The sequence below is a fragment of the Neofelis nebulosa genome, chromosome 2 (assembly GCF_028018385.1).
Source record: "Neofelis nebulosa isolate mNeoNeb1 chromosome 2, mNeoNeb1.pri, whole genome shotgun sequence".
NCBI classification, from domain to species: Eukaryota; Metazoa; Chordata; class Mammalia; order Carnivora; family Felidae; genus Neofelis; species Neofelis nebulosa.
The window spans coordinates 124,835,801-124,848,734 of NC_080783.1; the positions used below are offsets into that span (position 1 = coordinate 124,835,801).

The 12,934-nt window shown below is 40.3% G+C and overlaps 2 protein-coding genes across 4 annotated transcripts in view; both read left to right on the forward strand.

The window, feature by feature from the left end:
* The window catches only part of PTPN22 (protein tyrosine phosphatase non-receptor type 22), a 61,261-nt gene extending 54,237 nt beyond the window's left edge, over positions 1-7,024 (forward strand). For all 3 annotated transcript variants that reach the window (XM_058716164.1, XM_058716163.1, XM_058716165.1), the window contains 2 exons: positions 533-610; positions 6,352-7,024. In XM_058716164.1, the coding sequence (XP_058572147.1) occupies positions 533-610; positions 6,352-6,416 (143 nt within the window). In that variant the 3' untranslated portion in view covers positions 6,417-7,024. The remainder of the gene's footprint in view (positions 1-532; positions 611-6,351) is intronic.
* A 1,574-nt stretch (positions 7,025-8,598) lies between these two features.
* The window catches only part of RSBN1 (round spermatid basic protein 1), a 47,371-nt gene continuing 43,035 nt past the window's right edge, over positions 8,599-12,934 (forward strand). The window contains exon 1 of the mRNA XM_058716166.1: positions 8,599-9,385. Coding sequence (XP_058572149.1) covers positions 8,680-9,385 — 706 coding nt within the window. The 5' untranslated portion in view covers positions 8,599-8,679. The remainder of the gene's footprint in view (positions 9,386-12,934) is intronic.

Consider the following 12,934-nt stretch of genomic DNA (forward strand, 5'->3'; position numbering starts at 1 on the left):
ACACATTTTTAAGCCTATCTATTAGTAGCTAACGTAGCTACTAATGTTTTGGGGAGATTCTGGGCCTCTATAATGGGAAAAAGGTAAGCTGGAGAGTGAAGATATTCCAGGAATAAAGGATGCTATAAGAAAAACCATAGATGAAGTCATGTGGAAAACAAATGATTTAAAAGTGTCTTTAGAGTGATGAGTGCAAAGTAAAATGAAATCAAAAGCCACAATTTGAATCCCCCCCAAAGCTGTTTCACAATGTAATGGATGTTATTCCTGAATACTCTGGTGATTTTCTTTAGTGTTGGGCTTTACTATACAATCTGTTTGCAAAGACAAGATACCCCCTCCCCCCCATCACACACACAAAAGAGTTAACCCATTTGTAAGTAAGCATCTGTATTTTGTGGTATTTTATAGTAATATGTTAATTTGGGAGTCTTAATTACTTTGGAGGAAATATTTCAAGTTATGTGTTCTGATAAACAGTAATCAGAGTTTGTCTTCATCTTTTCCCTTACATTTTTTCTTTTGATTCTAGGTGTCTCTAATTCTTCTCCAGCAAACAAGCCTGCAGACTCTGTTCAGTCAAATCGCTCCAGCTCCCTTCTGAATTTTGGTATGTGTGTTATTTTCCAGCACAGTTTAAAAAAAAATGTTTATCTTGTAGTATGAACTTTAAATAGGATTCAAGGTTGATATATAGGTCCTTATATCTATATTTTTTCCATGCAATTTATCTTTTTATTTTTGACCTTAGCTACCTCTTAACATCTTACCTAGGATGGAATTGCCTAGGATAGCAGAAAATAAAGCTAGGCAACCACATGATTATGTTGCCATGTAGTAAATGAATGTGTGACTAGCCAAATGAAGAAATTCTGAGATGCTATGAGACTCTAGTTCATATCTAATCAAAGTTATAAAAAATACATGAGTGTGGTCATAAGAACAACACTTGCCATCTAATTTTATAGAACTCGTTCTATAGTAGGGGCTGAAGCACAATCCTGACAGTTTAAAGGAATTGTTTGCCCCACTGTCCCTAACTATAAACTATAAACCTAAAATGATAATTTTATGGGGTGCTTGGGTGGCTCAGTCGGTTAAGCGTCTGACTTCGGCTCAGGTCATGATCTCACGGTTCATGGGTTTGAGCCCCACGTCAGGCTCTGCGCTGACAGCTCAGAGCCTGGAGCCTGCTTGGATTCTGTGTCTCCCTCTCTCTCTGCCCCTCCCCAGCTTGCACTCGTCTGTCTCTCAAAAATAAACATTAAAAAAAAAAGAAAAAAATGATAATTTTATATTATTTTAAGCATCCTATTATTCTATATGACATAAATTCATGATACTATGTAAGATAGTATCGCATATACTATAAATATTTGTAAGGAATGTAGTAATTAGTGTAGGCTATAATTACTTAAAATTATTACCCAAAAAGCAGACCTCCCTCCCCCTCCCCCAGGAAAGGATTTGGGAGCCCCCATGGTACCCTGGGACAAGACCTTGAGAACTGTTGCTGTGTGGTATTGTCCTTATTTGTATGGTCAGAATTGGGTTGCTGCCACATCCAGATTGCAGGTAGCAAGAAGATACGAGAAAAATATGTAAGAGGTGAGAGCTCCTCTTCTGGTCTTGAGGTATCGGCCTGGAAGTGGCAACATCGCGTCAGCTCACATTAGCTTGAGAATTTGGACATATGCTACATCTAAATTGCAAGAGTAGCTGGGAAAAGTAGTAACACTGGGTGGGCAGTTGCTGAAATACAATTCTATTCCTGAAGAACCAAGGAAAGGTTCTGGTGGACAGGTAGCAATCCCTGGCCACACCTGGATTATGGTCTCCATTTCACCTTGGCAAAATATCAACTAGAATCTCTGGATACATTTTTTGGGGTGAAAAATTTTATTTGGGGGCACCTGGGTGGCTCAGTTGGTTTGACTCTTGGTTTCAGCTCAGGTCATGATCTCACAGTTTGGGGTTTGAGCCCTACATCGGGTTCTGTACTGACAGCTTGGAGCCTGCTTGGGATCCTCTCTCTCCCTCTCTCTACCGCCTCCCCCACTAGTGCCCTCTCTCTCTTTCAAAAATAAACATTAAAAATCTTTATCTAGATTATATTGTCTAAGGTTTAAAATGTTAGAGAAAAAGAAGTTACTATTCTTTTTTTGTTTAATTTTTTTTTTAACGTTTATTTATTTTTGAGACAGAGAGAGACAGAGCATGAACAGGGGAGGGGCAGAGAGAGAGGGAGACACAGAATCTGAAACAGGCTCCGGGCTCTGAGCTGTCAGCACAGGGCCCAACGCGGGGCTCGAACTCACGGATCGTGAGATCATGACCTGAGCCGAAGTCGGACGCTTAACCGACCGAGCCACCAGGCGCCCCAAAGAAGTTACTATTCTTATGAAATCATTTAGTTAAAAAATTCATACAGATTATCATATACCCCATGAAAAAAACACACAAAACTTTGCCTGGAACACAAATGTTCCCTTCCTTCCTTCCTTTCTCTCCATCAGTGATACCACTTGAGTAACTCATGACCCATCTAACTTTACAACAATCTGTGATCTAATATGAAGATAAAATATTGAAGAGCTGCCTCCATAATATATTTCTTCTCAAATATGCTTAGATTTGAATATTTACTTACTTAAAAAGCATAACTCTTTCACTGGCTCTTTTTTTTAATTTGTGTTTTTTAACGTTTATTTATTGTTTTGAGAGACATAGAGAGACAGAGCACAAGTTGGGGAGGGGCAGAGAGAGAAGGAGACACAGAATCCAAAGCTGGCTCCAGGCTCTGAGCTGTCAGCACAGAGCGCGACGCGGGGCTCAAACCCACGAACCGCGAGATCATGACCTGAGCCAAAGTAAGATGCTTACTTAACTAAGCCACCCAGGCGCCCCCTTTTTTCTTTTTAATGAAGGAAGCAATATAAATTGTAGTAATAATTTACATACAAAAGTTTTTAATTTTGAATAAAAATTCTGTTTATAAACATTTTTATTTTTTCTGAATTGGCCTACATGCAAAAAAAGGTAGCTTGCTGGGGCACCTGGGTGGCTCAGTTGGTTAAGTGTCCAACTTTGGCTCAGGTCATGATCTCACCATTTCTGAGTTCGAGCCCCATGTTGGGCTCTGTGCTGACAGCTCAGAGCCTGGAGCCTGCTTGGGATTCTGTGTGTGTGTGTCTCTCTCTCTCTCTGCCCTTTCCCCGCTCATGCTCTGTCTCTCAAAAATAAAATAAACAGTAAAAAAAGAAAAAAAAAAAAAAGGTAACTTGCTATTGTTCTAAACTATTCAGAATTGATCAGTGAAAAAGACTGAATGCAGGTATTTCTTTCAGGTTTCAGATACTTGGTACTTACATATTATGTTCTTACTTCTATTCTCAGTTTACTTGGGTTGCAGTCAAGCTACCTGGACTGAATGGATGAGTTTGTGACTGTTTGTGTGAAGCTATTTAACCTGAAATATTCTTCCTTCTATTTTCTTTTTTATCACTCAGAGGAGTAAAATGTATATGAACTTGGCTGTGTGCCTCTCCCCCAATTTTTTTTATCATCACCATTATTCAATTTAATATTAGTAATTTTCTTGTTTTTATCTTCTTTTCTTCTCTTCCATACTCACCTTTTCTTCTAGTTCTGGTATGGGTTTTTTTTTGTTTTTTTGTTTTTTTGTGGTTCTGATTGAAACAACACTTGAGTGTTTATGATGTGCCATGCATTGTGCTGGATGCTTTAAGAAATATCTCATCTGACCTTTTCATCAGTTCTGTAAGGTGTACAATACCCACAATTTTGGAAGATGATGGAATTAAAGGTTTAGGAATATTTTTAGTTTTCCATGTTCTGTTCTCCCCTTGCATTTCAAAGCTTTCATTGTTCAATTTGAGTGCCTAAAGTTGTTAATTTTCAGGGTGCCTTGAAAATATACCTTCATCACAGAAAAGTCCTATGTTGCTAAAGTGATAAAGAGCTGATGTTATCAACCTGCAATCTTTTTGAAAGGATCCAGAAACAATTTTCATTGGTTCTGCACAATTTCCTTGTCCTCCTTCTTTTGAGGAGAGAGAGGGGGCAGAGAGGAATGTTTGAAGGAGACAGATAAATAAAAGTGATTACTTTAGCTTTTCACGATTGTTTATTAGTTTATTTTCCTAAGCTTTTGAAACAATATCTTAGTAAATTGAGGGCTTTCTGGGCCGAAGTAGAAATATACCTGAATTTTTTTGTTTTTTGTTTTTTTTTGGGGGGGGGCACAAGTGAGCGAGGAGCAGAGAGAGAGAGAATCCCACAAGGGGCAGAGACAGAGAGAAAGAGAGAGAGAAAAGTGGGGCTTGTGTTCACCTGAAGGGGGGTTCGTGCTCACCAGATGTGGGACTTGAACTCACGAACTGTGAGATCATGACCTCAGCCGAAGTCAGATGCTTAATGACTGAGCCACAAAGGTACCTGAAATATGAGTGAGTTTAATATAATAATTTTGTAAAGCAATAGTGCTTATTTTTCTGAAATTGAAATTTCCCAGGCTTTTTTTTTTTTTTTTATGTGTGGTAGGAGAAAAGATGTAGACATAGGATATTACTTAAAAAAACTAAACAATTCAAAAATGGGCAAAGGACTTGAAAAGACATATTTCTGGAAAAAGACATATGAATGGCCAACAGGTATGTGCAAAGATGCTAGATATCACTAATCATCAGGGAAATGCAGATCAAAACCATAGTGAGCTATCACTTCACATGTGTCAGAATGGCCATTATCAAAGAGACAACAGACAAATGTTTGCTAGGCTGTGGAGAAAGGAGAGTCCCATACATTGTTGGTATGAATGTGAACTGGCGTAGCCATTACGGAAAACAGTATGGAAGTTCCTCAAAACATTGAAAATAGATCTATTACATGATCTGGTAATCCTACTTCTGGGTATCTATCTAAAATAAGTGAAATCCTTACCTCAGAAGAGGTATCTGCACCTCATGTTCACTGCACCATTATTTACAATACACAAGACATGGAAAGAACCTAAGTTTCCACTTGACAGATGAATGGATAAGGAACATGTGTTATATATACATTTCATATATATATATATATATACATATATATGTATATATATATATATATATATATATGCGTATTATTCAGCCATAAAAAAGAAGGAAATCCTGCTGTCTGAGACAACATGAATGAAACTTGGGGGTATTACACAAAATGAGATAAGCCAGAGAAAGACAAATACTGTATGTATCATTTATATGTGGAATCTAAAAAAGCTAAACTCACAGAAATATACAGTAGAATGGTGGTTGCCAGGGGCTGGGGGAAATGAAGAGATGTTGGCCAAAAAGTACAAACTTCCAGCTGTAAGGTGAATAAGTTCTGGGGGTCTAACATACAGCAGGGTAATTATATATTTAACAGTACTGTATTCTATACTTGAAAGTTTAGAGTAAATCATAAATGTAATCACCACAAAAAATGGTACTTATATGAGATGGAGGTCTTACCCAGCCTTAATGTGCTAATCATTTCATAATACATACATGTATCAAATTATGTTGTATACCTTAAATTTAACATGTTACATGTCAATAATATGTCAGTAAAACTGGGGAAAAAAAAGGGGAGCCTGGTGGCTCAGTCAGTTAAGTATCTGACTTCGGCTCAGGTCATGATCTCATGGTTTGTGGGTTTAAGCCCCGCATGGGGTTCTCTGCTGTCAGCGTGGAGCCCACTTTGGATCATCTGTTACCCTCTCTGCCCCTCCTCCGCCCTCGCTCTCTCTCAAAAATAAACACACATTAAAAAGAAACTTGGAAGAAAAGGATATTACAATCGATCCTTGAACAATTTGGGGAATAGGTATGCCCCCCTGACCCCCATGTATTTGAAAATCTGCAAAAGTTAAAATTTCCCAAAACTTAACTACTAATAGCCTACTGTTGACCTGAAGTCTTATGTTTATCTTATATCTATCTATCTATCTATCTATCTATCTATCTAGATATCATGCTGTATTCTTACAGTAAGCTAAAGAAAATGTTCAAGGGTCAACTGTATATGCTGAATTACTAAAGATTGTTATAACCAGGGTTCTTCATCTAATTATTACCATTAGTAAATTTATAAGTGTTCTACACATTTAAAATGTTATTAGTATTGTTATCATTTATGCACTAACTTAATTACTGTGCCTTTATAATCTATTATTAATTGATCAAAGATGTTGCCTAATGTTTTGAAAAAAAAATCCATGTACTTGCATACATTATAACATGCTCTAAAATCTAAGTATTCATTTCTATATACTAAAAAACTTTTCCATTTTATTTTTGTTCCCAGGGTTTGCAAATCGTTTTTCAAAACCCAAAGGACCAAGGAAACCACCAGCGACTTGGAATATTTAACACAACTTTGGAATATAGCTGCAAGTGCATCTGGAAATAAAACTACTGGAATACTGCTAGCTAAAATAAGTGTTCCATATTTATAATTTCAACAATGAAGACCCTGTAATGTTTAATAGCAATATTAGAAAAGCCATATTCAAAGAAGTGCCAGAAGTTTTACAGTTTCATCTCATTTGCATTGGGTTGGAAACTGGAAATAAGTTTGTCACTTGGGATTATGTAGAGAATGCTGGATGAGAAAGTTTTAGAATGGACTTATTTTTCATTTTGGAAGTTATTTTTATTCTACTTAAGCAGAAACTTCAAAATATTTGTAAGAATTGGATCTCAACTGAATGTCTGCATTGCCAGATTTTACAATAGCAAGTGTTTCACAAAATCTGACTTGTGGTTGTGGCACAAAATGATACAAAATGACTGCTTGTGACAATGACTATTCCCTGGGAGTTATTTTTGCCTAAATGGAGTATACCTTGCACATCTTCCCAAAGGTGGAAAACCAGAGTAGTAAGAAAAGGAAACGTTATAATTAAGAGAATAAATAATAATGAAAATAATTTCATATCATATTTCAATAATGAAAATAATAAAAGAATAATGAAAATAATTTTTGTATTTGGATATACCAACTAACAGGATGTTCAACTACATTTCTGGTAAATTTTAACCAAAGTTCTTCAATTACCAAATCTAGAAGAATAATCAACAAAATCGTTATCTTTCGGTAGCATTTTCTTCATTTCAAAGGTCCTGTATTAAACATGTGCAACTTACATGCAACCAGTCAGAGGTACTACTAATTTAAAAAATTTTATTTGGGGGGGGGGGGAGAGGTGAGGGAGGGGCAGGGAGAAAGATGGAGAGGGAGAGGGTGGGAGGGAGAGAGAGAGGGAGAGAATATTTAAGTAGGCTCCTGCTGTCACCGGGCTCTGTCTCACAACACTGAGATCAGGACCTGAGAGGAAATCAAGAGTCCCACACTTAACCAATTGAGCTATCCAGGGCCCCTAAAAATTCTTCTACAAAATATTTTAAGAAAATCTGATTTTTCAAATCTAATTTTATGTAACAAGTAAGTTAGTGGGTAATTATTCTTACAAAAGATTCCCGAGTTCCCCTCATGATTGAACTTTTTTTTGAAACTTAGAAAAGTTTAACTTTCAGAACCTAAAATACTCAAACAGCATTTGTTCTTTAATGTCTTTCATTACAAAGCCAGATGATAGCGCAAATTGGATGAAATGTTAACTGTCTATTGAAGTACATCGCACGCAATAGGTGCACAATAAACTGTTTTGTCTTTAAGCTAACTTTACTGCAGTGTTCATTTAGCTGAATCCTCCAGGCACTACTGGCATTTCTGAGTACTTCATTGTAACCAATTATTTCCAAATATCTTTATCAAGGACCAAATATAGGAAGAGAATCTTAGGGAAAATCTAAAGCGCCGATGAAGTTGTGGATGAATTTCTGGGCAGCAACATTGGTGCACAGTGACGATTTTTGGACAGGTCTGTGGTAGACACATTTCTCAAATTTATGCAACCTTATACGTGGGACATGAAAAAAAAAATCTTCACGAAGTTTAAAAACATGGGTTTTCCACCTAGGGACGGATTCAAAATAAATCTCGGCCTCTACCTTTCCAGGCATTAGAGATGTAGCTCTAAGGCGAGGTGCGGCGGCGCTCACCAGGCTCCCGGGCAGTTCTCGCACCTGCCTTGTTACGCGGGTACCTGTAACCATGGCAATGCCCACGAAGAGGTTAAAACATGTCTTCACTGCAGCCCGATTAGATTCTAAACCCAAATCGCCCTCCTTTTACGTATGACCAAGTTCCCCTTTCCTCTTCATTTCGTCGCTTGTCCAAGGATAAGAGGCCGGGGATTCCTCACAAAGGTTTTGAGAGGAATGAATATGAAATTGATAAGTACCTATGGAGCCCACCGACTCCGTGTATAATGACCAAGGGGGCACACAGACGATAATGGGAACGCGCAGACAGACTTGAAAGCCACTAACATTGTTTCGGCCGTTAAGGCGGTTGGCGGCAACTCTCCGCCCAGCGGCGGTTGCGTCGCAGCCCGAAGCGTGACTCGGCGCACGCTCTCTTTCCGCTCCTCCACTCCCAGAGCCAGGGACGCGGCGGGAGCGCGGGGGAACTACCGCTCCCATGAGGCTCTGCGAGGCCCTGGGTGCTTTAAAATAGAGCTCACTCGGCGAGGCCTGCGGAGAAGCGCTGGGAACTGCCGCTTCCGGCATGTTCAGCTCCGGAGGAAGAACGGTCGAGAAGTGGAGGGCGGGGAAGAGACTCCAATGCCCAGCGGGCCGTGCGCGGGCGGCGCTTGCGCGATACGCGGACGGGGGGGCGGTCGGGCCATTTAAATGTGTGTTTGTGGGTGAAATGGCTGCGCAGGTCGGAGCGGTGCGCGTAGTACGGGCGGTGGCGGCGCAGGAGGAGCCGGACAAAGAAGGGAAGGAGAAACCCCATGCTGGGGTCTCGCCGCGGGGAGTGAAGCGGCAGCGCCGAGCGAGCAGTGGGGGTTCTCAGGAGAAGCGGGGGCGGCCGAGCCAGGACCCCCCTCTCGCTCCCCCTCACCGGCGGCGTCGCAGCCGCCAACATCCCGGGCCGCTGCCGCCAACGAATGCAGCCCCAACCGTCCCAGGCCCTGTTGAGCCTCTGCTCCTGCCGCCTCCGCCGCCACCTTCGCTGGCACCCGCCGGGCCCGCTGTCGCTGCCCCGCTCCCGGCCCCAGGCACATCGGCCCTCTTCACCTTCTCTCCTTTGACGGTGAGCGCGGCCGGGCCCAAGCATAAGGGCCACAAGGAGCGGCACAAGCACCATCACCACCGCGGCTCCGATGGTGACCCCAGCTCCTGCGTTCCGGGCGATCTCAAGCACAAGGACAAGCAGGAAAACGGGGAGAGAACTGGAGGGGTGCCTCTGATCAAGGCCCCCAAGAGAGGTGAGAGCAGGCGAACTACCCCGAGCTCGGGTTCTAGGTCTCCCTTAGGTCCGATATCCCGCCCCTTTAGCACTGAAAGACGCCAAACCCCTTTACCTCCTGCTGCTCTACTCCCTTAAGCCCACTGGGGTGGACCCTGGATTTCAAACCGTTGACACAGCGTGACCTACTTGAGGCTTCTCGTTTCGAGGCCGAGCTGTCAGTTACTAACCCCCTTACCCGGCTCTCCCCTCCCCACCCCCGCCCTTCACCCCCAGCCTTTACCAACGTTTGTTTTCAAATTCGCCAGGGTTTCCGCGCCGCGCGGTCCTTGGCGTGGGATTAGTAGCTGGGGTATTAAAAACTGCTTTTCTAAAGTAAAGGCTTGTCGCTAAAATCCTTTCTTCTTGTTCTCTTTCGTGGAAATCTTTAATATAAACTCTCCTCGGCTCCAAAATATTCACGGGTATGGTGTGGGGCTTTAATGCGTTTGAATTCTTACACAGGTTCCTCGACTCAGGTTGCTTTAGTTTCTGCAAGGTAAAATATCAAACGTAGTTTATAGTGGTTCTTTTTTATCCGGAGGTGAAATAATTTTTAATTTTATATTAATACTTCTCGATAGAGAGGGATGGGGAAGGTTTTCTGTCTCTTATGATCCTAGGAAATAGGACCAACCTTGCCTCTGAAAAGTGAGAAAAGTGAGAAACGTGCTGTAATGGATCGTTGGAAGAATTCCCGTTGCGATTTATTCTTTCTGGCACACAAAAAAATTGACAATTTATTTAATTCCAAGAGCCCACACTAAAGTCAAGAATACCGAACCCAGGAAATGTAGGACTGCCTAATTAAATGTGGAATCTAGAGAAATTAGGTTTACTAATATTGGTGTCTTCCTGTTCCCAAGTACATGGAACATTTATTTGTATTCTCCGCAGAAAGGAGGGGGTATGAAGTTTGAGTATACCGTGTGTTTGTATATGATTTCATATAGTTTGTTAGTTGTATTTCCTCAAGAAGATTTTAAGATGCTTATATAGTCGCATTGGGCCAGATGGGGTATTACATGTTAATGAACAAGTCTTTCAATGTAAAGTTTTCTGAGTCTTGGATTTCTTCCACGTACTTGGTCTTGACTCAAGTTTTTTGTGGTTCTACGTACAAATAGTGCAGTGTTTTGCAAATAATTGCTCAAAAAATACTTACTGAATTAAATCTTTCTAACTTTGGTGGTATCCAGGTGTTATTATCAGGAATAAAACTTGTGCCAAGCTGACAGGAGTGCCAGTTTCCACCACCAATATGTGATGATCTTGTTCTCTTTTATTTCTCACCTCATTTCTTCTATGTGTGTGTTTTAACCACACAGATTTGGAGGGAATCTTAGAGATCATCCGATTTAAATTTGTATTGTGGAAGAGGAAACTGTGGCCCAAAGTAGTGAGGCGACTTGTCTAATTAAGTTACAGTTAATTAGTACCAAGTACAAACATTAAAAATTTTTTCTTTTAATGAATCATTGGCACCACAGGAAGTAGAACCCAGATCTCTTGAATCCCAGTTCAAGCGTCTTCCCCTCGCTGCATGTTGTTCCTTTCTTTTTTTATGCTATTTACTTTTCCCCTTTCCTTGCTTACTCCTTCCCTTTGCCTTGGAATCAGAGTGACAGTAGCCAGCACCATCAAAAGTTTCTGACCTAGCCCCTTTTTATGGAGGGATGGTGGTAATTACATGTATAATAAACAACAGGGTGCTTCTCTGAGGACTCACAGGCCCTGTGTTCTTTAAAAAACAGACAAAAACAAACCTTTAACTCAGTGTTTTCTGACAGAACTTTCTCTAGTGATGGAAATGTTCTGTATTTGTGCTTGCTGTACAGTATGGTAGCCACTGGGCATATGCGGCTCTTGAAACAAATTTCGAAGGCTTTTATGTGGCTGGTATGATTGAGGAATCTCATTTTAAATTTTATTTAATTCTGATTAACTTATTGGACAATGCAGCTTGAAGCATTTGTAGTTTGCCAATATGTGAAGAGGTGGGTTAAGGTTAAGATCGGGTAATTTAAACATCTTACCTTTTTTTTGTTAATTGAAACAGTAGGCATATTAGTTTCAGGTGTACAACACGATTCCCTATTTGTATATATTGCAGAAGGATCACCATAATAAGTCTAGTTTAAACATTTTAACTTTCTAAAAAAAATGTTTGTTTATTTTTGAGAGAAAGTGCCATGCAAGGGCACAGGGAGGGGCATAGAGAGAGGGAGAGAGAATTCCAAGCAGGCTCCGCCCTGTCTGGGCAGAGCCTGGCTTGGGGCTTGAACTCAGGAACGGTAAAATCATGACCTGAGCTGAAATCAAGAGTGGGATGTTTAACCGACTGAGCCACTCAGACGCCCCTAAACGTTTTAACTTTTGAATGAGGGACTGTTGGATTATATATTCTGCAGGGAAAGGGCTGCGTGGCCATATACACTGGAATGTAGGAAAAAGTATATCTTGTAGCCTTCTAGATACAAGATATACACTGGCATTTTAAAAGTTCTGAGAACCTTACAGAAAACAAACTGATTTACCCTTGTTTAATCCAGGCTTTTGCACACACTTTGATCGATACCTTTTTTTTTTTTTTTTTTTTTTTTTTGGCTGAACATCTTTATATTTGTTACAGTGGTGTGGAGGAGGCATGCCTCTGGAGTCAATCTAAGTTTAACTTGTGGCTCTATTACTTACTGTTTGATCCTGGGCAAATTACTTTAACCTCTTTCAGCTTCCTGTCTGTACAAAGGGGTTGTAGTACTTCTTTTTACAAGGTTATGTAGATTAACTGGGGCAATATGTGGAAAGTACTTAAAACAGTATCTGGCTGATATTAGACACTTTTAAAACTGCCTTTTATCATATTTGGTCCTTGAAACAAGTCTAAGATTAATAAGAGTGGCTAGACCCTGGCTATTCACAGAGCTAGGTCTTTCCTCCCTTATTCTCAGATTTTCAGAAACTCTCCTAACTTTTTATTTTGAGGTAATTATATATTCACCAGAAATTGCAAAAATAGTACAGAGAAGTTTTTACCCTTCATTAGTTTTTCCAAATGGTTATGTGTTACATAACTATTGTATAATATCAACACCAGGAAATTGACAGTGGTGCAATGGTGTGTGTATAATTGTGCCATTTTATCACCTGTAGATTAGTTTAACCACTACTGCAATCAAGATCCACAACTATTCCATCACCACAAAGATTCCCCCCTTGTAATCTCTTGAAAGTCTTAGACACCTTCTATGTTTCTCTCCCTTCCCTAACTCCTAGCAACCACCAGTCTGTTCTCAATAATTTCATCATTTTGAGAATGTTATAAAGGGAATAATACAGTGTGTGATCTTTTGAAGCTCCCCCCCCCCCCCCCCTTAGCATGGTGTTTTTCAGATCCATTCAAGCTTTATGTATCAATAGCTCACTCCTTTTCATTGCCCAGTCGTATTCTATGTTATGGATATACCACAGTTTAACCATTCACCTACTAAGGTGACATTTTGATTGTTTCCAGTTTGTGTATTAGAAT